Source organism: Amphiura filiformis, chromosome 1 (genome assembly GCF_039555335.1).
Source record: "Amphiura filiformis chromosome 1, Afil_fr2py, whole genome shotgun sequence".
NCBI classification, from domain to species: domain Eukaryota; kingdom Metazoa; phylum Echinodermata; class Ophiuroidea; order Amphilepidida; family Amphiuridae; genus Amphiura; species Amphiura filiformis.
The window spans coordinates 98,982,392-99,009,055 of record NC_092628.1 but is presented as its reverse complement, the minus strand read 5'-3'; the positions used below and the strand labels follow the sequence as shown (position 1 = coordinate 99,009,055).

Genomic DNA, 26,664 nt, shown 5'->3' with positions numbered 1-26,664 from the left:
TTTTTAGCCTTTTTGGGGTTTTTTTAGCCTGCAGTCACATGGTTTTACAGGTTTTCCTCACCAGTTTCAGGTTTTTTGAGTGATAGAGGGTGGCATCTCCGAGTAATAACTTGTAAGATCTTATTTAATCATATTTTAGATGTTTATCTTCTGTGGGGAAGATTTCACCAGTAATACGCCAATACAGCTGATTCGCCACCTCTGGTCCTCCCATTCTCTTCCCCAGGGTTTGTAGTTGCTTGCAGTAGCTGATCATATAAATACATGTCTCAAAGAATAAGTTCCTTCATTGCGATTGATAACATTGTTAACAGCTTTATCGGTGCAATACTTCCACACAGAAGATGAAACATCTAAACCATGAGTAAAATTTTGGACTTGTACAACATAATCTGATATTTAAGTTACGAGGGTCAGTCAGTATGTTTTAAGAGTTGACTTGTGACGCCATATGTGGATTGTTTTCATGGCATTTCTCAATGATTACATAAACACTGTACCTTTGTCTTTCAAACAACACATGTAAAAATTATATCATACACAATGTGTACATGATTACGTAACAGCATTAGCATAAAATCAATAGACTAGGGACACTGACAAATCACGCAAAAAGGCTGGCCTTTTAAATTACAGCAAAGACACATGTTTAAAATGTCCGAGAACAGCAAAAGTACAAGGTGCATATGGTTAGTTTTGGGCAGGAATAAACACTAGGTCCTCAGTTTGCATTTGGTAAAATATGAGACTTGCCATTAAACTTTGGTGGAAATGGGACGTCCGGAAACTTCAACAACTTTAGGGCTTGAATGGAAGCAAAATTATTCTGCAAAAATAGCGAAAATGAAAAAGCAGTTATTACAAATGACATTGATTATCTCCAAATTGAAACAGAATAAAATATAATGACTGGTCACGTGTGAGGGCTGGTACTCAGTGCGATGATAACTGGTGCAAATCAAACAACAATCTGCGCATGAGTAGGTTAGATGACCGATACAACATGCTGGAAATGCACGAAAATTGCAAAATTCCATGTAAATAGGGCCTAAAATATTACAAAATGCTATGAAAATTTTAATTTAAATATTCATATGAATTTTTATGGATGATCTCAACCTAAAATGAACAGAAAAATTTTAAAAATAAATTTCTCATTCAAACGATGACCTCTCTCTCGGTACCACTTCTTTTAGTATAAATGTAACAATGGTAGAATAACAGTTATATTTTAATAACGGATTCAAATATTTTCTAGGGAGACTCCCGTCTTAATGTCTGGAGATTAGTCAACAGAACTGGCAAAAAAAACTTAAATTTCCACGTTTGAGAATTGAGAAATGTCATGAAAACAATCCACATATGACGTCACGAGTCAACTCTTTAAAACATACTGACTGCCCTTTGTACAGCACTTAAAATTACTTAATTTCTGAAACTGCACAGTCCCCATGCATGAGGAATGCAGAGTGTTAAGATTATTTTGGGACAGCCTGTATGACTGATATCATCCTGATAGTAGATTCTGTATGTATATGTTACTTTAAAAGCAGCTATTGTTATACAACTTGTGTACGCTCACTTTGTCTGGACGGATTAAAAAATGAAAGTGGAAACTCAAAATATATTGGACGGATTAATGTATTTCTTTCAATACCACACAAGTCTGGAAGTACAATATAGAGGTTATGCAATATAACGTCACACCACATGACACACTCATCATCATTGAAATAAAAAAATCTGTCTTCCAGGAAGCTTCCATAGGGAATGTCACAGTATAATACAATAAAACATGTGGTGGATACAAATGATTGTGTAATTGATCTAGAGACCTGTCCCTTGTGTCATTTGAGAACTGTCCTCTAACATAGCTGCCATTTCACTTGTTCTGGTTTGTTTTATTGCATATAGGGTCTACAGTAACACATGCCAATATGTCTGCATCTGCCCACTGTCCCCTTTGCTGAGTGTATCTATAACAACATGTCTTCTTGCAGTCCATGCATCTTAACGTATTCAACCTAATTAGTGCCTCGGGTACTTAAGTCAAGTCACACTTTCAGAAAGTACTTATTGAAATGATGAAATGGAAATGGAGAATATAACAGAAAGATTCAAAGTACAATGTATTTGAAGTCAAAATCAGTCATAATCCCAAGTCACAAGGTGTAAAGGGTAAATTTATTTAAATATTAATTGACCAATTTTATTTGTTCAAGCACATTGAATAGAGGTTCTTAGACAATTGTCATTTGAAATATTTTGTAGGGGGCACTTCTTAGGGGAATGGGGATAAATTAGGTTAAATACAATACAATGTCATCAGTTTGTTACTCTTTTTTGCCACTGTAGCATGTGACTGGTTAAATGCTTCAGTGATACCTTGCTTTCAAGGGTCTGTGCCCTGATTGGCTTATTAAATCAGATCATGAAAAGATATAATACAGACATCTCATTGGGTAGCAAAACACAATCATGTTATTTATTTTGCCTTTTTTATGGACTTGTGCCAGAGCACTTCAGCAGTTAGGAAAAAGTTACTGCAACTGTACACTTGTCTTGATTGCTTCTTGGCAAATGACAAATCCATTTCCCATATACCCACTTTAGAAGTAGCCAGATATGATCATGATATGATCATCAGTTAAACTGTATAGGACTTCTGCTCCCCATTGGATGTGATGATCAGTTAAACTGTATAGGACTTCTGCTCCCCATTGGATGTGATCATCAGTTAAACTGTATAGGACTTCTGCTCCCCATTGGATGTGATGATCAGTTAAACTGTATAGGACTTCTGCTCCCCATTGGATGTGATCATCAGTTAAACTGTATAGGACTTCTGCTCCCCATTGGATGTGATGATCAGTTAAACTGTATAGGACTTCTGCTCCCCATTGGATGTGATCATCAGTTAAACTGTATAGGACTTCTGCTCCCCATTGGATGTGATCATCAGGTAAACTGTATAGGACTTCTGCTCCCCATTGGATGTGATCATCAGTTAAACTGTATAGGACTTCTGCTCCCCATTGGATGTGATCATCAGTTAAACTGTATAGGACTTCTGCTCCCCATTGGATGTGATCATCAGTTAAACTGTATAGGACTTCTGCTCCCCATTGGATGTGATCATCAGTTAAACTGTATAGGACTTCTGCTCCCCATTGGATGTGATCATCAGTTAAACTGTATAGGACTTCTGCTCCCCATTGGATGTGATCATCAGTTAAACTGTATAGGACTTCTGCTCCCCATTGGATGTGATCATCAGTTAAACTGTATAGGACTTCTGCTCCCCATTGGATGTGATCATCAGTTAAACTGTATAGGACTTCTGCTCCCCATTGGATGTGATCATCAGTTAAACTGTATAGGACTTCTGCTCCCCATTGGATGTGATCATCAGTTAAACTGTATAGGACTTCTGCTCCCCATTGGATGTGATCATCAGTTAAACTGTATAGGACTTCTGCTCCCCATTGGATGTGATGATCAGTTAAACTGTATAGGACTTCTGCTCCCCATTGGATGTGATCATCAGTTAAACTGTATAGGACTTCTGCTCCCCATTGGATGTGATGATCAATCTAAGATTTTAGAACGAACCGTTCATGATCAACTTTACAATTACCTTACTTTAAACAATATTTTAAATCCATGTCAGTCAGGTTTCAGACGTAATCACAGTACTAATACTGCTCTACTTGATGTAACTGATTATATCCTAAATAACATGAATAACGGTAAAGTAACTGGGTCAATTTTCTTAGATCTTAAAAAAGCCTTTGATACGGTAAATCATGATCTTTTATTTGAAAAATTGTATTCATATGGTATCACTGGCATGTCGTTGAACTGGTTCAAATCGTATCTGAGTGGTAGATCTCAAGCAGTCAATATAAATTCTACTCTTTCTGATTTTAAAGATATTAATATTGGGATACCACAAGGATCAATATTGGGACCTTTGTTATTTATTATTTTTGTTAATTCCTTACCAGAATCTGTTAATTGTAAGTGTGTAATGTATGCAGATGATACAACTCTATTAGTTAGTTCACCAGATCCAAAAATAATACAAACTAATCTCAAGAATAACCTTGATATGATAGCCTGCTGGTTTAAGTCTAACAAACTCACCTTAAACATTAAGAAGACTAAGATCATGCTATTTGGCTCTAGACAGAAATTAAGTAAATTTAAGGACATATCTCTTACCTATGGAAATGAGAGCATAGAAATTGTAAATAAATATAAATATTTAGGTGTTGTATTTGATCCAAACTTTTCTTGGAGTGAACATGTTAATTATATGTCATCTAATGTATCAAAACGTATTGGTGTAATTGGTAGAGTCAAGAATTATCTTCCACCTAGTACTGTAAACATGCTTGCTAAAGCTCTAGTCTTCCCTCATTTTGACTACTGTAGTTCTGTATGGAATAATTTCAATGCTTATTATCATCATGAGCTGCAGGTCTTGCAAAACAAGCTTGCTCGTATGCTTCTCCATGCTGACATCAGAACTCCAATTGACAAAATGATGGAAGACCTGAATTGGGTAAAACTTATTGTAGATGGGATAATCAATCACTGATTGTTACTTTTAAGTGTCTGAAACAAATGGCTCCATCCTACCTCTCATCTATTTTCACTTTTACACACTCAACTCATGACAAATGTACTCAAGTCAAACTCATAATGCCCTGATTGTTCCTGCATGGAATATTTCTGCTGGAAAAAGAACCTTCAATTATAGAGCTGCAGTACTGTGGAATAATCTTCCAGTAAACATTCGTTCAAACTTCATGGCCATGAGTATGTATGAGTTCAAAAATTCTATTGCTGTTTAATTAAATAATACTGTGATACATTTTGTAATTCTGTCTAATATGATATTATAATGGTAAATTGATTCATCTTATTATAATCTTATTATCATGTTTGTATATTGCATGCAGTTTAATTTGAGAAAATATTTTGCAGTAATTTATTTGAAACTGTACATATTCTTGGCATCTTTGATAACCATACAGAGATGCAATAGCCATAATTTGTCCTGTTGTTTTTCAACTCATTGAAACTTGTCGTTGGGCAAAATAATGCTCTTGTATCTCGCTAGGTAAATTGCATTTTGGCTATTTCATTCCTGTATTATTTTTATATCCTCATTTTTGTATTATAGTATTCTTTGCATTTTTTGTTTTGTAATTATTGTCTGATCTGGACCTCTTGGGAGATCAGTACTTATGTATTGAAAGAGCTTACCAGAATAAAGATAGAATGAATGAATGAATGAATTAAACTGTATAGGACTTCTGCTCCCCATTGGATGTGATGATCAGTTAAACTGTATAGGACTTCTGCTCCCCATTGGATGTGATGATCAGTTAAACTGTATAGGACTTCTGCTCCCCATGTGATGATCAGTTAAACTGTATAGGACTTCTGCTCCCCATTGGATGTGATGATCAGTTAAACTGTATAGGACTTCTGCTCCCCATTGGATGTGATCATCAGTTAAACTGTATAGGACTTCTGCTCCCCATTGGATGTGATCATCAGTTAAACTGTATAGGACTTCTGCTCCCCATTGGACGTGATGATCAGTTAAACTGTATAGGACTTCTGCTCCCCATTGGATGTGATGATCAGTTAAACTGTATAGGACTTCTGCTCCCCACTGGATGTGATCATCAGTTAAACTGTATAGGACTTCTGCTCCCCATTGGATGTGATCATCAGTTAAACTGTATAGGACTTCTGCTCCCCATTGGATGTGATGATCAGTTAAACTGTATAGGACTTCTGCTCCCCATTGGATGTGATCATCAGTTAAACTGTATAGGACTTCTGCTCCCCATTGGATGTGATCATCAGTTAAACTGTATAGGACTTCTGCTCCCCATGGTGTGATCATCAGTTAAACTGTATAGGACTTCTGCTCCCCATTGGATGTGATCATCAGTTAAACTGTATAGGACTTCTGCTCCCCATTGGATGTGATCATCAGTTAAACTGTATAGGACTTCTGCTCCCCATTGGATGTGATCATCAGTTAAACTGTATAGGACTTCTGCTCCCCATTGGATGTGATCATCAGTTAAACTGTATAGGACTTCTGTTCCCCATTGCAGTCTTCCTTCCATTTAAGACCTTCAGGGCTTTTGCAGCTTCCCTGTAAAACAAAATTTGTAAAAAAAGTTATAATTACAATTCAATCCCCATAGGGATGGCTTCAAAATACAAACACCAGGGCATTACAGCACTATGACAACAAACACGTTTTAAACTTACAAAAGGCGTGTTTCTATTGGGACCATTTACCGGTAAAAAGACGGTAAAAGGATTAATTCTGCTCAATAGAAACTGACCTTCCCCGCTATTTACCGGTAAACAGAGGCGAGTTTTTACGTAACGCTTTCCTTCTTGAGGAAGGAAAATAGCGGGACGCCACCGATAAACGCTAATAGAAACTCACTCCATTCCGATTGAATGCGCATACAGGGAAGAAAACGGAAGTTGAGTCGCGAAATTGACCTCTGCATCATCAATGAGCTAGCTTGTTTATGTATTATACCATGATTATACCATTCCGTTCGCCAAAATTCTTAGGCCTAATCACATACAAATATTTGACTCACTTGCTATAAATAAAGTAAATGGAAGAAATATTCATAATGCATTATCCTTGCATTATACATATTATGCTAAATATTCAACATGAGTTATGATTTATAAAAGCCATGAAATAAAACAACAACAACAACATCAGCGGATGAATCCAGCTGTGCATGCGAAATAAATAGAAATCAACTCGGATCCGCGGCGGTGTGTGCTTCAGAAAATTAGAAAGATTTCATGAATTTAATATTATGTTGTTGATGTTAAATTACTATTCGCTAAAAAGAATATTAACTGAGATTAAACTGTGAAAGATTAAATTCTAAGACCTATGTGTGTTGCGCGCAACGATTATACTGAGTACTCACGTCGATATCACTTAGGGGGATTTCGCAATGGCGTAATTTGATGTACGCGTACGAATGAAAACGCTAATAAAAACATTATTCTTCAGTCTTCTTTTCTCGTGTTTGCTACCTCATTTTTAGCTAAACAATTAAGAAAATACTACAATATTAAAATCCACAATGCTTTGCGATTGACCCCAGTGCACGACCTTTCGCCGGCAAACTTTTAAGATGTGTCAATTGACGCTGTTCATCGAGTGTTTACCGGTAAACAACGTGCAATGGAAACTGACCGTTATCCGCCTTTCGCCGCTATTTGACGGTGAACAGTTTTACCGGTAAAATGCAGGGGACTCAATAGAAACACGCTAAAAGTATAAAAGATGACCAATATTCAAATCACTTTTGAACATCTTCATCTGTGAACCATAAGCAGGTGGCGAATTGGAAATTATTCTCAAAAAGAAAACAATGGCATTACTGGTTGATCTCGATAGGATTTTGGTTCTAAATACTTTATCTTGTTTGAGCCCACTCTAGCTTTTGACATCAAGATAAGTGCATGCATTTTGCTTGTTCCAACCTACTTTGGAGTCAATCAGCTGGCCTAATCGGTTGTCGATAATGGATTGATTGATCGGTCCATAATAATCCATAATCAGTGAATCAATACACATTCATAACCTCATTAATATACGCAGCAAGTGGGATCCAATCACAGATAGTAACTTTTAAATACGCCGTATTTGGACATCGCATGATTGCGTGCTAGTGTGATTGGTCGCTAGCGGTATTTCCTTAATGGGCTATTCGATATTTTACAGGGAAAACGACAGATAAGGTTAAAATTGTGTTCTGTTTTAAAAGAAGAAAATGTGACGTAAATTTAATTTAAAAAAGTGAAAAGTGACGGTTATGAATGAGGTTAATGACTTTGCATCCGTTATTTTTTGGTATTAGAATATCTAAACATTGTGCTTTTGGGACCTCGGGATATTCCTCGGTTCCAAAGCACAATGTTTAGATATTTCACAATACCCTCAAAACAACTGATGCGCAGTCATTAACCTCTAAATAGTCAATAACCAATCAATGACTACCTGATCAAGCCTATAAGACTACATGCATGAACCCCTGCTGAATTCGACTACATCCTTCCACCGGAAACTAAGTCTAAACCCCAGCACTATTGGGTACCAGTGTTAGCATGCTTATGACTAAAATGCTACTGAGATCGACCATTCTTAGTCAGTGGGAGTGGTCTAGTTCGTATACACATTTTTGATTGGACAATTGCAAGATTTCGGTGCCGCTTATCAGGCCGTAGACGCACCCCACGCCATCATGCGCGCTTGATAATGCCTTACACGCTTGTAGAGGTGCGGCGTATGTATCGCGATGTATGCGTGAGACTAGTGCGGAATACGCGACGCTAGCAGTACGCGCAACAGAATACGTGAAGTTGTAAACAAGTTTCGCTTCATTTTATAATGAGGGAGTTTTTATGACGGTAACTTAGTTTTTGCTTAAAAAAAATTGTTTACAGTTATTGAAATAATATTTAACTGACTAAGAATGAGAATAAACGATAGGAATTTTTATTTTGCCTATCCTCTACCTATGATAGACGACAGACAGGTCCAATATTTTTATCGTAGTGGATACCGCTGCGCCGGCATCCACTACTCAAAATATTGGACCTGCCTGTCGCCTATCACACGGTAGAGGATAGGCAAAATAAAAATTCCTATCGCTTATTCTCTAAGTAATGGTTCAAGTATGTGGAAATCCTAACCTTGCTAGTGGTCCTTCTTGCCTCTCCCGTTCTCTCAATGTTCTCATGATCTTAACATTCGTGAGACCAAGTGAAGCAAATGTCCGTATTACTTGTAGTCTGACATATTCACATGAATCAAGCTCCAACATTTCCAGGAGGGTACGGATAATACGGTCTGCTTTCATCCCCAGAACACCCTATGAAGAACAAAACATAACATATTGTGGGATTGCAGGCATCTTTTGTATATCACCAGCATGTACAGAACATTTATTTCAACACTTAATGTATAATATTTTTCTCTCTTTTGTACCAATATATTGGCTTTTTGAGGGAGAAACTGTTACATAGGTCAAGAAAGTTACAGCAAAGTGACAGTAGAATGTGAATTATTATGCTGATGTATGCAAATAGGGACATATGCACAGTCAAGTCACATTCGCTATGTTGTAATGCCAGCAAAGTCGAATACATGTGATAAAAATAAGAAAGGTATGCTTTTATTGTCACAAGCAATGAGGCAAAATATCTAATTCTCGGTCATGAGAGGATGACCTTCTGCATCAGCGTACCTTTTGTGGTATAACACGATCGTGTGACCTACATGACTGAACCTTGACCTTGCCTAGTGACGACCATATTGGAAAACTGTGATTGTTCAATTCTCAAAAGATATGTGAGCACCGTAAGCGTATGGTCTTTGCGTAGTATGCTCGATGCAAATATCTGTGCATACCCAAGTTGGCTCTCATGCTCGAGAATTAGACGTTTCGCCTATAGTTAAAACCAATTGGATTTCCTCCTGTTAATGCCCACTAATGTCACTTCATGAAAAAAAGTACAGTCACTTACTGCAGCAGTTACAGCATGTGCTCTGGTATCATCATCATCATCTTCTAATCGTCTAAAGTAAAACAATATGAAAATGATATGCAAGTTAACTACAGGTACATTATATCTAATTCAATTATGCTTGAAATGTTTTGTAAATAAATGATTGATTACAATGCAATTTCAATTTCACTTTCCCTATATTGTTACAAGGACACAGTGACTTAGCGGTATGGTCTTTGAGTAATGATCATGCAATATCAGGTTTGAACCCCAGCAGTGGCATCGTGTTGTGCAACTAATCAATGCCAAGAGTGAATGAATGAAATGGAAACCAGGTTTTACAAATGTGGAACCCAATGAAAATACTTCTGGTAGCCTATACAGTACTTATTTCAATGTATGAAATAATTACACCATCATCTTTTTTATTTATTTATTAAATTTGATTGTAATTTTGTTTTTGTAACAGCGTATATTGCATGGTAACAGGGAGTACTTACTTTTCTACCAAAGCCACAACTCTATCTCTCATTCCAAGTGATGTCAGTGTGATAGCAACTTCTTGTCTCACTTCCTGTAACACAAAAGTAAACAATAGGATTAAAAACAATCACGTTTCTTTGTAGCAAATATTACAGATAATTCAAATTTCTTTTAAGATAGCCATGTTTTATAAAAGCTACCAAAGTGATTATCAGGTTAACAACATACATAAATACAACCCTATTGGTGTTCGCTGTGGACAAAGTTTAGTCCGTATTCTATCGACATACTGAAGATGTTTTCGACCATCTTTTGTGCGTATGTGTACAAGATGAAATTTTACCTAGCAACTGTGGATGATATATCTAATGTATGACAGAGTATAATATGCACATCTCCACAGTTTGTAGGTGGATGCAAATGCACATACAATAATTCAAGCAAAATGTGTAATTACCCTGCTTGGATCATCAAACAATCTCTGCTCCAGTATCTTGAACACAGCATCAGGCTCTTCTAGTAATAGTAAATGGCGAGCACCTGTTTATATGAAAGAGATGAATTGAAATTATTAAATGGGTGTGACTAGATCCATAGCTTCATCACTCTACTGTATCCTATAAAAATAGAGATTTTGGTATCAGAAAACTCATATTTTCTCATAATCCCAGTGAAATTTTAGTCCTGAAATGTTGAGATGTCATGAATTAAGAAGTGAAAGCCTCATCCCTGTGGTGGTTACCACCACCCATACTGTTCTGCAGGTCATTTTTCATTTTTAATTATTTCGCCGTTTTGTTTGATTTTTGTTTTGTTCTGTTTTTGATAATGCTTCCGGGTTTTTTATTTGCAAATTTGAAATAGCACATAATTGTGTCAATAATAACTTGACATGTATTATATTACTAGCCCCCGCAACCAATATATAATCAATATCCCTTTCAATAGGAATTCTTTATGTGACCTTGAGATGACAAGCTTTGATAGTTCATCACACAGTTAGGGGTAGTTTAGCACCCAGATCAGTTCAGCATTGCACAAAGTGCTTCAGGCAATAGGCAATTTACTTAAAACTGTAAAACACCTACCAATTAAAACCAAAAGTTTGGCTGCTGCAGCTCTGTGTTTCCATGCCTTTGATTTCTTGAACTGGTGCAGTACCATTTGTATCACTGTTGGCTCTGTTGCACGCATCTGACGCACAAGTACTTCTAATGACTGTAAGAAATGAATACATCATATATGGATATTAACCTTCATGTAAGCATTCTCAGACTTAGCCTAGTATCAAGACAGGGAGCATACAGCATACAGAATTAAGCTGTTTTATCTCTCTAATGAAGTCTGACCATAGTCTAATTTCTTGTATTATCATGAAATTTTGAACTGTATTGGTAATCATGGTAAGATTTTACTCTTAAAAACTCTTGATCTCAATACAAAAATGATTACCTATGACCCAAACATTACAGCACACTTCAAGAGTGCAAGATTTGGTCATTCCCCTGACAAATGCTGTGGTAACAACAGCTGACAATAATGGAGGTTAATATTTATATGTATTGAGATCAAGAATGTAATCTTTCTGTACAATTTCTTGTATGGTTACATCAAGAATAGATCAAAATATATGGTTGAGTCAAAATCATGACATATTGAATATCAGAAGGCTGAAGTTTGTTGGCCACTGTGTCAGGAGGAGATAAACTGCTGTCTCCAAACTCCTTTTGTACAATTTGCAGCAACCAAAACATGGACAGAGATTAAGAGGCCCAACCCTCTAGCAAGGATTACATCAGGTTATTAGTCCAGGACATATGACTAAGCAGACAAGACATCAAGAATGGCAATGGAAGGCCATCATGGAAGTCTGTCCTTCAGAGTCAACATAAGCAGGTTCTTAAAGTTTTATTTGCAATCAGACTCTTTTGATTCAGTGGTATTACTGGTTGCTGTGGTTCTTATAATCGCAGTTAGGATCATGCTATGTTTGGCAGCCTTATTATGCTAATAGACAGGTATAGTGTGCAAGCAATTATACTGACCCAGCGGGTATTGTTTGTAATTGCTTACCTTTGTAATCAGGTTGCTATCTGTACATTGAAGACATTGCATGAGTTTAAGTTTGGCTACTGGTGCCCTTACTCCCATACATCCTAAACATATAGCACTCTCAAAGCCTAAGTCTCCTTTGTCTCGGATAGATGAACATAACTTCTTGAGTTTATCAATTAACTGCTTGCCAAGAACACTTGACTGAAAAGTAAAAGAAAATATTAAGTAGACTTTTTATGACAAGGAGAATCATCTGTTCTACGACTCACACATTTCATCAAAATGGTTTTTGGTGGTATTCATATTACAAACAAGGTTAACTAGGAAAGATCAGACTGTGTATAGCTCAGTATTATATCATAGACAAAATAATCCAGCGGTACATTATGTGAGCATAGCTGATTCTAACCACTTCGAATGTATGTCAAAACAAACTGCACTCAAAATCAAGCATTTTAGAACTATCCTCCTCACTCTGGACATACAATTTTTTACATAATATTAATATTGCAAACAAACTCAATTTAGAGCAAACACTTTCTCACAAATATGTTCATTGTCAATATGAGTGTTTCTTTGAAAAAAATTCAAACAAAATTCTCTCCAATCTTTTGTGAGTATTGTTCAGGGTATTGGTTGACTTATGCTTACTTAATCTGAACCCTTGGTTTGAACCTACAGCTGAGCTGTGGTACACATAGTAGTTGATTCTTGTTTAATTGGTATGGTTATACAGCTTGTACATACTATATTTTTTTGATACAATCAAATCCCAAAATTGTTTTGAGCAGTAGATATTGCATTTAGTGCAGGCCTGCCAACCTACCGAAGTCAGAATGAGGGACATTGAGGCCAAAACCTTGCACATGTACACAAATCAGATACCGCCAAATTCAAAGACTTGAGGTGTGCAATACTTTCAGAATTCAGTTAAGGTTTTGCAGGTCTAAATTTATCACAATTGACTAAAGAGAATGCTATAGCAAAATTTTAAAGTGAAATTTGCATCATTTCTACTGTTTTTGCATTTAAATTTGCCATCACTGAATTTTCAGAAAACATGACTGTCCCTCTTTTTCACTTTGGAAAACCCCAAATGAGGGACAGTCCCTCAAAATGAGGGACAGTCCCTCAAAATGAGGGACAGTTGGCAGGTCTGTTAGAGGCATCCACTACACAAAATATTGAACATGCCGCTAGAGATCCTTTTGTTTATAACAGTGGAGAATGTATACATCATGTTCTGCTAATCATTATTTCTGAGCTCCAAGATTATATTCACTGTTCAAAACTCTATCCCTCACCACTAAGGATCAAGCTTTGACTGCTATTTAATAACATTTTATTATCATACCTTATTAACAAGGTGTACATTTCTGGCATTGATTAATGTCTTGATGAGATCAGACTGCATATCATAGGAGCCCTCTTTCATACATCTTACAATAATAGTCATAGCATGTTCACTCCATTGGCCCAATGAAACCAGGGCTTTACTGGCATTGTATTTCACCTTGTCGTCTTTGTCAAATTGAATCTGAAATACAAGAAAAGTATAAAAAAATTATGTCTTCTGCTACAATTATACAGTTTGAAATGATTAATTCTCAGGGTTAATATTATATGGTGAACAAATTTTAAACTTTACCAGAGCAGCCAGAGGTCATAAATATTGTAAAAAAAAAAAAAACCTGGTCGGATTCAAACTGGCAACCTTTGTAATACTAGAATTATGTTCTAACCAACAACAAAGGGAGCCCAACAGTTAATGAGAATACTAGAGCTGTTAACCTGAAGCATTGTGCACTTTGTGATTAAGCATGAGGGTTTTCTCACATGCTGTACAAGGTTTAAAGTTTATTTTAAGATGTGGGGCAATTTTGCATTTGTGACCACTGGCACTAGAGGCCCTGCACCAATCCTGTTGAAAGATACATGGCCTACCGCAGAGCAGTTGGTACCACCACTATGTTCCATTGAATGTAATGTTCCGGAGCTATTATGTCAATTACTCCCTGACCAGCTCCAGACTGATCCTTATCTTTGCCGCTCCATTAGAACTCAGGACCTTGCAGTTCAAATTCCAAGATCTAACTGTTAAGTCATGAACGGGCTTACATTCTATCTACAGTCTGCACATGGAATGCACTCCCACCTCACATTCCAGGAATTGTGGAATGAGCAAGCTTCATAAACAATGTTAACAGCTATCTAGGTGCCAACTCACCAGCTTTGAATAATAACAGCTGTTAATGCCATGAGGTGTCTTGACATATTTTTTGTTTTTTAAAATACCAAATGACTAGTCTGATTATAATGGATTTCAGAAATATATAGTTTGTGCTATCTTCTATAACCTATTGTTATAGAGTTACTCTACAAAACCCCATTTTCAGGTAAAATTTTCTGAATATTGAAATATTCTATAAATGCCACACTCAATGGCCACCTTCTATGAAAATATGAAGTAAATCGCGACTACCGTTTAATTTTTATGAGTCCTTTTGACGCGATACCCAATTTCATTATTTGTCCACGAGGTGTCATGTATTTTGAATGAGAGAACACATTGCACGGTAAAGGCACCAGATCTGAAACTGACTTTAACTTTATTAAGGTTGATTTATGTGTTATTTTAATTTCTTTTTTTTCTGTTCAAACAAACTTTCTAACATTACTTTGAGTCCTTCATAACTCACTCGCCTCCAACTCCAGTTTTTTTAATCCCAATATGTCCAACTTCCTGGATATTAATTGTAATTCACTCCACTTCAATTTGCGCGCATTTCATTTTTGACATTTGAAAAACCCGCCTACACATTTGTATGTTTTTGATAGAGAATAAACATCTTTAAAGTAAAGGTAAAATGAAAATAAGAACAAATGTTGTTTCTCCTTAAACAAGACCAAGGGCAATAACACTTTGGGTGCTCCATTTTATTTCAATGCCAATGAGGTTAAGAAAATGGCAGTTGTTCCAAATCTACCTTACACAGAGTGGGCTGACATTCAAATTTTAGATGTCTCTTGGACAAACATTAAAATTGGGCAGCGCTATAAAATGTGTCATAAAAACAAAACGGTAAATGCTAATTCCTTAATTTTTTCACACAAGGTCACTGATGGATATACCATATATAAAATGTGTTAAAACCAAAAAGGTTCAACTCCGTTCTTAAATAAAAATGAATTCTTTTCTCTATTGCACTTTTTTTGACTCACCCTGTATGTGCTCAGGTTACTACTACCTCTGCCACTCCTGGGTATTCTGTGTCTTTTCTCAAGTTGAGAATAATGCCATGTTGGATTTTGTAGTGGCAGACTTGAATCAGCATGGACAAATCACCCTTCTAAGCATGTGTATACGCACTGCGGGATTAGGTTAGCAAGCACAATTTAAATCTGCCACTATGAAATCCAACATGGCGTTACCCTCAACTTGAGACGAGACACAGTATAGCTAGTTTAGCTGTTGGTAATTACAGATTAATATTCTGATACTTACTGCATTAGTTAGTGCAGACAGGATGTCTTGGTCACTACAATCTAACATTCCCAAATGCTGTAACAAATCAACACAAACAAATGATATCTAATTATCTATCCATGTAAAACAATGCATGGAGGAAATTCAAAGCTGTTATAATAGTCCACTATAGTCTACTGTATGTGTATCGGGCAAATTGGTCATTTTGACATGAGAAACATTTATTGCTATTTTGACTACTTCATATCGTTGTGAATACGGCAGAGTGCCGAATACACAAAATTGCTGTTCTGAGTAAACAGCGTTTGAAAATCTTGATACCATTTCATTGGTCCTTCTAAAAATTTAGAACATTCGTGAGCACTCATTTGAAATGTATATTATAGAAGTGAATGTACACGAATTATTAGCAATACTTGCATGTTCTAAAATAATTGATATATCCCTCAAAACGTGTTTTAACAGCTATTCGGCTTTATGCTGTATCCAAAATATCTCTACCACTGCGCAGAGAGAGGTCGAATACGCATTCAACTACGTGTAAACCATAGCACACATTCTTGATTTGGGGCTTTTGTGTAGAAATTACTGGTTGTCCTAAGGCTATGCAAACTTAACTTGCTATATAAGTTATAAATAGTCATCCCTGTAATATTTAGCAAAAACTCGAGGATTTTAAAGCAAAAATAACAATATTGGCCTTTATTTTGTGTATAATTTTCCGGGATTTTCCAATTTCACGGGCGCGCACTCACATTAATAAACCACAGCAATATCATGTGGGGAATGTTTGTACTTATTTTGGTATCACTGGATAGAATATACCTACAGCTATACGTTGGTATCAAATATATTAGTATAGGACATGTAATATAGAAAATTTGGGGTTTCCCGCAATACAATACTATAGATCAACATGATTTGTACAGCTATGTATACGATTCGTCTCTCTGCCGAATTAATTTATCGCATTTTGGCGCGATTCGTCCAAATCAAAATTTCAATAACTACGTCGGTGAGTAAGATTTGCCATTAATTTTTGGTGGAAATAAAAGATAACCTGAAACATAATCATAAGCATACAAATACTCAATTTGCTCAAAATTCCCGATTCGTCACTCTGCCGAATTCATAACGATATTATGTTTCATTGCCAAAATAATCAACACTTTCATTACTGCAGTTACAGAATTATACAAAAATGAAAAACTTATCAGATTTTGGCCACAAATATGAGAAACACCACTCTATCCTTAATATCCAGACCATACTACCATGGCCAGGAACCTTTGACCCTGCTTCCCCCTACCAAGTTTTGTCACTGTGCCTATACAGATGTATGTATAATGAAAGACAAAGATAAAAAAGACTAGTTTGCGTCTGACGTCATCTGTCAATCAAACTCCGAGCACGGTTTGTTTACAAGTGTCGTGATGATATGAGTTGCTGAACACAGCGGGAAAACCAGGCGTCTTATTGTTAATTTTGCACCTTTGAACATACAAACCATCTCAAAAGTTAGGTCTTTATACTAGGAAACTTTCTTTGGTGAAGGCACCATGTCAACATTCAACAATGCCTAGAAAAGTTGCTTTTTGCCTTGTAAGAGTACGTAATTTTTCGCCATTCACTGCTATTCCTTTTCTCCGATCGGCACCAGTCAGATGAATCGACCTTCCTTATACGCGCTATTAGCCAATCAAGGATCGTAGAGAATTTGATTGACAGATGACGTCAGACGCAAACTAGTCTTTTTATCTTTGTCTTTCATTATACCTATCTGAGATATGAGAATTAGAGAGGTGCGCAAATCATGAAAATAACGATTCCTTCCACCAGGTTTCGCTACCATACACCTGACAGATCTTAAGATAATTTGTCCACAATCTTGGCTATTAATTTGCTATGAGTTTTGCATAAATTATGCAAATTGCGTACTTAAATATGCATATTTCACTGTGACATCACTTGGGATGAGAGATAGAGCTGTGGCTTTCCTACAATGATTTAAATATCAGGCAACTTGTTCACTTCAAGTTACAAAATCTGTCTCCATCTTTAACTGCAAAATTAATAATAATTTGTATGCTGAAGTCCCGGCTGAAGTCATACACATAACAAATCCCATCTTTATCTTCTCACATCAGTAATCTGTACAAACTAGGATTTTCTTGGTTCCAACACTAAAGCATGGACAATTGAGTTCCTGTTAAATATGTAACATGGCAATTATTATTCTTTTTAACTGAAATCAAAATAACAGCAACGTCTAAATAAAGTGTCACTTGCAAATGGACCAATTTGACAATATGTCACAGAGTTTGATGCTGAAATGGAATTAATCAATATATTGATCGATATGTCAAGCAATGGTCTAAGCGATTAATTGATCAAGCAAGCAAACAATAATAAATAAAGTGTTTACCAAATCAATAAAATATTAAGTCAATTAAAAAAGTTTGTATTTTTGCCCATTTCTGATTTACCAAAAGAGTAGGGTTGCGTTTTACTCCTCCATAAGCTTCCATATTTGCATTTTCATATGTATTTGGTAAAACATTTGCAAAATATGTTTTGCCCATCAGCACAACTGATATATCAAGAAAACATCATCATCATCATTGTTTATCATAGTTTTTGGTGAACTTGTGTTTTTTAATACTGTATGTGGCAAAAAGTTAAAAAAAAAATTAAAAAGTAAACTGACTAACCAACCCTGACTTTGGAGCTTTAAGAGCAATACAACCTTTTCTTACGCCTAATGAACTGCTATCAAACAACTTGGCAAGTATTTAGTTTAAGCGTTTGAGCAATTAAATTATCGGTTGAAATTACCAGTCAGATGAATCGACCTTCCTTATACGCGCTATTAGCCAATCAAGGATCGTAGAGAATTTGATTGACAGATGACGTCAGACGCAAACTAGTCTTTTTATCTTTGTCTTTCATTATACCTATCTGAGATATGAGAATTAGAGAGGTGCGCAAATCATGAAAATAACGATTCCTTCCACCAGGTTTCGCTACCATACACCTGACAGATCTTAAGATAATTTGTCCACAATCTTGGCTATTAATTTGCTATGAGTTTTGCATAAATTATGCAAATTGCATTTAAATATGCATATTTCACTGTGACATCACTTGGGATGAGAGATAGAGCTGTGGCTTTCCTACAATGATTTAAATATCAGGCAACTTGTTCACTTCAAGTTACAAAATCTGTCTCCATCTTTAACTGCAAAATTAATAATAATTTGTATGCTGAAGTCCCGGCTGAAGTCATACACATAACAAATCCCATCTTTATCTTCTCACATCAGTAATCTGTACAAACTAGGATTTTCTTGGTTCCAACACTAAAGCATGGACAATTGAGTTCCTGTTAAATATGTAACATGGCAATTATTATTCTTTTAACTGAAATCAAAATAACAGCAACGTCTAAATAAAGTGTCACTTGCAAATGGACCAATTTGACAATATGTCACAGAGTTTGATGCTGAAATGGAATTAATCAATATATTGATCGATATGTCAAGCAATGGTCTAAGCGATTAATTGATCAAGCAAGCAAACAATAATAAATAAAGTGTTTACCAAATCAATAAAATATTAAGTCAATTAAAAAAGTTTGTATTTTTGCCCATTTCTGATTTACCAAAAGAGTAGGGTTATGCTTTTACTCCTCCATAAGCTTCCATATTTGCATTTTCATATGTATTTGGTAAAACATTTGCAAAATATGTTTTGCCCATCAGCACAACTGATATATCAAGAAAACATCATCATCATCATTGTTTATCATAGTTTTTGGTGAACTTGTGTTTTTTAATACTGTATGTGGCAAAAAGTTACAAAAAAAATTAAAAAGTAAACTGACTAACCAACCCTGACTTTGGAGCTTTAAGAGCAATACAACCTTTTCTTACGCCTAATGAACTGCTATCAAACAACTTGGCAAGTATTTAGTTTAAGCGTTTGAGCAATTAAATTATCGGTTGAATAATATTAATTGCAGATATAAATCAATCAAGTAATCACTCAAATAATGATGAATTGATATATTGATTGATAAAGCGGGTTGTGATTAATTTAATCTGGTCAACCACTTTTTTGACTACATGGAATCACCAATGCTGCGACCAAAACATTTGGTCTTCAGCTGCATGGATGACCTAGGGTTGTTTGATATAAAATGGCCAGGATGTTGCTTATTGACCCAATACCAACCATGTGACAGATTAACCACAACACCCCACTCATATTGAGGGACACAGGGTTCACAGTCCAAAATGACATCATCAATGTCAAAACAGTGAAGACTGCCCTTGAGATGTTTATACACCAATCCAAGAGGCGTTTACTGTATTTGGCCCTCTATTGACGCAGCGTGGTAAATAAGGCGGGCCCTCGGGCCCGTAGCCCGTGAAAATCAATGCGTGCCTGATGAAAATGTGCCGTGCGAGCCCGTCTGGCCCGTGAAAAAAAAAAATTTTAAATAAAAAAAATAAATTTAAGCTTACTGAAAAACGGGACTGAAAATACAGTTCCAAGACATCGTCCATACTACGCTAGTTCATAATGGAGATTCATTTTAAATGCATATTTTTTGAAGAAATGTGTTTATTTTCCACGCTCTTATGCCAAAATCAACATGATTTTGCTGTGACTCAGAACTTCACGATCGCCAGGTCGCCATGCTTCTTGTTGTTTTGTAACATCCTGCTTGTTTTACTAAGGTCCAACTATGGGGGTGAACCAGTATTTCCAAGTAAATAAAAATAAGTCATAATTTTGTTTGTGTGCACTTTCAAGGGATACAAATAGTAAGACAACGAAATTATACTAATAAAACTAATATTAAGAATATTTTCTGCACGAAAATGTTCACTTGGGCCAGCCAAAACTATCTTTATTTGACACACTTTTTATACCTTGAACATCTCCCCACTGTAAAAAATGGAATGGCTCAGGCTCAATAATGCTCATCTATTTTTAGATCACACCTGTGTATCAACAACATTCAACATCGGCAACTTTCTCAGTGAGGTTTTCTGGAGGTCATCTGGTGATGTTTACATCAATAAAAGACCATGATTTTGGGATGTCTCTGTATTTTCACTACCAAAATAAAATATTGGCCATGGTTTCAGCTTACTCTTTGCTGAAATTTGAAGGATCTAAAAGTTCCTGAAACACAATTTTCCTGGATTTTCCCCGGCTGATGTCCATCATAATCACACAATGTTGTCAACATGTGCAGGCCTACTTTTACTAAATACTCTGGCTGACGGCTCTGCCCTGGGGATATGCTTATTTCACGTCGACTGTGAGTTTCTTAGCTGGGAAATTACTACTCCCAACTTTATTTTGGTAAATTTAAATATACTTTCTGTGAAAATATTTGCTAATTTAGTATGTTTTGACGTTGTAAATTCAAGTTTAGAATTTAGAAACTAAAGTCAAATTATTCGGGCCCGCAAAAGTTTGTCAGGGCCCCCAAAGATTCAAGAACAAGGGCCCAAATGGCCCGTGGTAATTTTTGCTTATTTACCACACTGTATTGACGGAACCACCGATGTACAAGTGCGGGAGATTTTTAAATTAAAATTAAAAATTAAAATTAAAATTAAAATTAAATTAAAATTTGTTAAATCAATTCATGATACAGTTCTGTATAGCACACTAACAAGTAATTGATGGACCCCGACCTTGGGACACCGCAGTTTTACGTCAGGGCTAATGCAGTAAGGGCGTAGTCGGATTGGTGTATAGACAGCTGAATCATTGCCACTTGAACTAGCATGTTGTGACATGACTCTGTAGGGGTTGACCAGTTTCACCAATGTGAATAACTATGCACTCCTAATCTTTGGCGCACTGAATTTCGTACATGGTTGGGATCAGGTCATCGAGCAACTTCCTTGCTGTTTGACATCGGACGATCCTAGGTTAAGACCAGCTGAAGGTTTTAGTGACAATGTCAGTGGTTCCATCTAGCCCAAAAGGCAAGTTTTCTGGTTTACCAGATTAAATTAATCACAGTTTGAACCTTTCTGACATGATACAGAGTGAGCAGCTTCTTACCATAGCAGCATCTCGTCTTTCTTCTACCCTCTGTGATTCAAGTTTCTCTAACAACATCTGTACTCTATTCCATTGAAGACTTTCTTTATCTAGCCGGGTAGTGCTAATTTTCCTCCCTAGAATTAGAAAAACATACATTATCACATGCAATTATCTTTCTGGAGGTAACCACTGCAAAATATGATTAAAAGACTATGATAAGTGCACTTATGAGTACAACATGATTTGCAAGATTTATCTGTCCACTGTGTGGCATTATGCATTACAGTAATGTAATCCAGCATTTTTGTAGATCACATCAAAAAGTCGTCATTTTAAAAATGGCTACTTACTATCACTGACAATTGCTGCAACTTGTGCTGCTGTTTGAATGGGGTTCCTTGCCATCTTCCATCTACGTCTGTAAAATATAATCAACAGATTCTTGATTTATAGATTACTAGCAGATCACCCATCTTCTGCGGTTTGTAAATGCATAGAGTTTGGATTTGATTGTTAGTAAGTTTTACTTGAAATCTTTGCACTTTGTGCCATTGGAAGATGAAATTGATGAAGGCAAATTTACATTTATTGATGCACATACAAGGTCTGGATGTCTTTGACAGATCAAAGAATTTCTACTTATTTGGAACTGAACAACATAGTCTGTGATATCGGTGCAAGGCTCAGTAGTTGCACCATACAACACATTCAGCACAGATTTAAGTCAACATGATATGTCTGCCATGTTCCACCATACAAACAATTATGAAAAGATCGTGCCTTAGGAGCAATGAATATTTAATTTCAAATAAATTGATTTAGAGCCTCATCTTACAATAGTACCATATGTCAAATTAATACGTACCCTGATGTTTGAGGTTTAGCAGCTGGTTCTTTGGCTTTTTTCTTTTCCTTTTTCTTGTACAGTGTAATCTTGGTTTCATTTGCAATGTTCATTTGATTAACCAATCGGTTTGTACGAGGCATCTGCTCTTGAGGGGTTTCATTCCAATCACTGGATATTCTGGGGTAACGCTTTTCATGGGTCTGAAATTTAAAGGAGGAAAAAAGAGTTTACAAAGCACACATACTTACTTTCACATACATATTACAAACCACCAGGTTATTCACTAACTAGTTTGCTGCAATATATGCATAGTTTTACTGACACTATTTCAACAAAATCAATGTAACCAACTTCTTCAAGATTGCATGTATATCTTGCTGACCTTTGATGTAATAACAGACTTCTCAAATTCATGAAATATGTACAGATTCATTCCAATAAGCACCCAGGGCACTTAACAAAGTCATTTTGGGTGGTCGCTTATTGTTTTTTTTTTTTTTTTTTTTTTTTTTTTGAAGTTTTTATTCCTGTTCTTGGAACTGGTGGAGGGAGAAAAACATACAAAATGGGCCACCAGTTCCCAACGATCATGAATTAAAATATAATATTATAGTCAAAAATTTTTAAGAACAGGTACAAAGGACAATCACAAAAGAGACAAAGACGATGGACAAAGAGAACGTTCACTCTTACAAACAAAACACAAGCACCAGTCTTGTGTCAAACAAGTGCACACATTACTTGGTTACACCCATCTTGATCCTGCCATAATCAGTTTGAAAATAATTGAAGAAAAGGACAACAATTTAAGATGCTTCAAGATCAATGGTCCATTTTTGAAATGGAGCCAAGCAGTTTACCTTTTTACTTTCAGCAATTTTATACTCAATTTTCTGCTTCAATTTGACCATATTCAGAAAGGCATTGAAACTAAGGTTAGTCTGTTTAAATCTGCACTTATGAATGTAAAATTTAAGGCACAGAAAAAGGAAATTAATACAAAGGTCATGTTCTGAGGTATCCCTGATACCAAACATTTTATCAAATTTGGAAAATGTAAAAGAATCCCCAGTGACACTGTTAATATAAAAACATAGTTCATCCCACATGGGAGACACATTCTTGCATTCACAAAATAAATGCAAAATTGTTTCGGGCAATTCATTACAAAAGTAACAATTGGGTGAATCCACCCTACCAATTCTGTGAAGAAAATTATTTGTACAAATTGCCCTATGAAAAACTTTAAAATAAAAAGAGCGTAACTGGGTTTCAATAGTACATTTAAAATTGCTACTATGCACACAGTTCCATTCAATTTCATCAAACACATCGAGACAATCAACCCATTTGTTTTCAGCTTCAACAGTGGCTTGGTTCCTAAGAGTTGAGTAGGCATGTTTTGAAACCTTCTCTGCATCTAAAAGCGAAGCAGAAATAGTAACAAAAATGTTTTCTTGAATGTTCTTAGGTTCTGGAACCAATCCAAATAAATCCCATTCATTAAATAATTGTATTTTCTCCTGTCTTTAATGGAAATATCAAATTCTAAAACCAAATCTTCAAAGGTTTTAACTAAATTGTGACCCATATAAAGATCTGAAATGCAATGGATCCCTTTTTCATCCCAAGTAGGGTAAAAGAAAAACTTTTTTGTTTTTAACCAACATCTTTGTTCCACCAAATTGGGTCCTGGAGATGGAAATCGGACCAGTTTAATTTTTCCTTCATCTTGCATTTGTATAAATACCATAATTTGATAGTCTCAATTAGCTGACAATTTGACAGGGTATTTAAAACACAATCTGGAGCATCTGTCTTCAACAAGACAGTATAATCTGGATAAAAGAAGATAACACAGAAAGTTCAAGGGATTTCCAAAAACTAGAATAATTAGGATCAAGCAGCTGCTTAACCCACACAAATTTTTGAGCCTGTGAGAACACAAGAAGGTCAATCATCCGAAGACCACCATTATCATAATCATTACACATGACATCCTCTTAACTCTGTCATTCCTCCATTCCAAATGAATTTATAAAACATACTATTCAGTTTCTTGAAAAAACTTTTTGGAATGTTTATACAAAGAACAGAAAAGAGATACAAGAGCTGGGGTAACAACAGGGATTTTACAACTGTAACTTTGCCCAAGAGAGATAAATATCTACTCCTCCAGCAATTGAGTGTTTGCTCAATTTGATGAAGTTTAGGGGTAAAGTTGAGCTCAAAAAGAGCATGTGTATTAAGAGAAAAATTAACACCTAAGGTTTTAAAGGTGTTTGTCTTCCACTTCAGCCCAATATCTTCAAAGGGATGGAAATCAGAACCTTTTAAGCTGCCAATATGAATGGCCTCAGATTTTGACATATTGATTTTGCAACCTGAAAAGGAAGCAAATTTATCAAGGATGTTGAAGAGAATTTGAAAGATTCCAAATCCCCTTGTAAGAAACAAGTGGTATCATCAGCCAGCAAATTAATCTTCTTTTCTATGTTACCCACTTTAAGACCTTTTATTTTTTCATTACTGCGAACTGCGATAGCCAAAATTTCAATGGCAAAAAGGAACAAAAAGGGTGAAATAGGACAGCCTTGAAAAATTCCACGAGACATGTCAATAGGATTGCTGAGAAAACCATTATTGATAACATAACTTTTCCGCAATTGTAAAAAGTTTTGACCCACTGAATAAAATTATCCCCAAGATTAAACCGACTTAAAACCTGAAATAAGAAACTGTGTTCAACGCTGTCGAAAGCCTTTTCTATATCTAACAAGACAATAGACCCTGGGTTATTATTCATATCGGAATAGTCAATCAAATCAATAATGTTACGAATGTTACAACCAATATTCCTACCCTTCATGAAACCAGTTTGATCATCATGAATAAGATCCTGAAGAACAAGTTTGAGACGATTAGCCATGGTCTTTGCAATGAGCTTATAATCAGTCGTCAATAAGGAAATAGGACGGTAATTTTTAACAAAAATAGGATCACGGTCCTTTTTAGGAAGCAAAGTAACAACACCATTTCTTTGGGAAAGAGACAAAAGGCCTTGTTCAAAGGAAAAATTAAAAGATGCAATTAACATATCAGCAATATCATTAAAAAAGACGATGTAAAACTCCACTGGGAGGCCATCTAAACCTGGTGCTTTGTTATGGCACAAAGATTTCAAATTCAAAAGCAGTTCAGCTTTTGTAACAGGTCTATTCAAATTCTCTTTACTTTCTTCAGACAGCTGAGGAATTTCAAGCTGATCAAGAAAAGTACTTGCAGCTTGGTCTGATGCTGTAGTAGAGCGAGAAGTATAAAGATCATCATAAAAACCATGAAGGTCTTTCAAAATGTTAACAGGATCAGTTTGAATGGTACCGCTTTTCCTTCATAAGATTCCGATGACCTTTTTCTCTGAGGAGCGCTTCTCAAGATTGCAGAAATATCTGGTACTCTTTTCACCATGCTCAACCCACTTTAATCTAGATCTGACAACTAGCCCAGCAGTCTCTTGATCAATAATATTATTTAAATCACTTTCCAGAGAACTAAGTCGTTCAACCAAGACATCAAGACTAACATCATTATTGATATTAGAAAATTCAGAAATGTCCTTTCTCACTTTGTCAATTTCTTTTAGAAGATTAGACTTTACTTGATTTCGCCTTTTTCTTTCTGCTGCTATATTCAATACAATGGCCTGTAATGACACATTTCAAACTGTCCCAAATGATGTTTGGGTTTGCAGGAGATTGACTATGGATATTTTTAAACTCAGTAATTTTTGATTTAATAAAATCAACAAAATCTGAGTCATGTCTCAAATAATAGCAGTTACATTTCCAATAGCCCTTTCCTCTTGCATGGACATCGGTTGAAATTTTAGCTGTAACAATCGAGTGATCAGAGCTAACACCAGAAATGATATTAGATGATTTAACATTGTTTGCCAGGTTACTGGAAGCAAGAATGTAATCAAGTCTGGAAAGCACAACAGGGTGTTTCTGGTGCCTGGTATAACTCCTGGTGTTGAGGTGTTCAGACCTCCAAATATCGACTAGATTAAATTCATCCATTAAAGCTTCAAGAGCATTTCTTGAATTAATATTAGAATGATTTGTGAGAGAAC

General features: G+C 35.8%; 1 protein-coding gene across 1 annotated transcript in view; it reads right to left on the bottom strand.

The window, feature by feature from the left end:
• Nucleotides 1–6,026: 6,026 nt before the first annotated feature.
• LOC140159533 (uncharacterized) overlaps nucleotides 6,027–26,664 on the bottom strand; it is a 54,216-nt gene continuing 33,578 nt past the window's right edge. The window contains exons 14-25 of the mRNA XM_072183025.1: nucleotides 22,551–22,732; nucleotides 22,036–22,103; nucleotides 21,704–21,819; nucleotides 15,632–15,688; nucleotides 13,481–13,663; nucleotides 12,145–12,327; nucleotides 11,160–11,289; nucleotides 10,529–10,611; nucleotides 10,089–10,162; nucleotides 9,607–9,658; nucleotides 8,773–8,951; nucleotides 6,027–6,184 (exon numbers count right to left, since the gene is read on the bottom strand). Coding sequence (XP_072039126.1) covers nucleotides 6,106–6,184; nucleotides 8,773–8,951; nucleotides 9,607–9,658; nucleotides 10,089–10,162; nucleotides 10,529–10,611; nucleotides 11,160–11,289; nucleotides 12,145–12,327; nucleotides 13,481–13,663; nucleotides 15,632–15,688; nucleotides 21,704–21,819; nucleotides 22,036–22,103; nucleotides 22,551–22,732 — 1,386 coding nt within the window. The 3' untranslated portion in view covers nucleotides 6,027–6,105. The remainder of the gene's footprint in view (nucleotides 6,185–8,772; nucleotides 8,952–9,606; nucleotides 9,659–10,088; nucleotides 10,163–10,528; nucleotides 10,612–11,159; nucleotides 11,290–12,144; nucleotides 12,328–13,480; nucleotides 13,664–15,631; nucleotides 15,689–21,703; nucleotides 21,820–22,035; nucleotides 22,104–22,550; nucleotides 22,733–26,664) is intronic.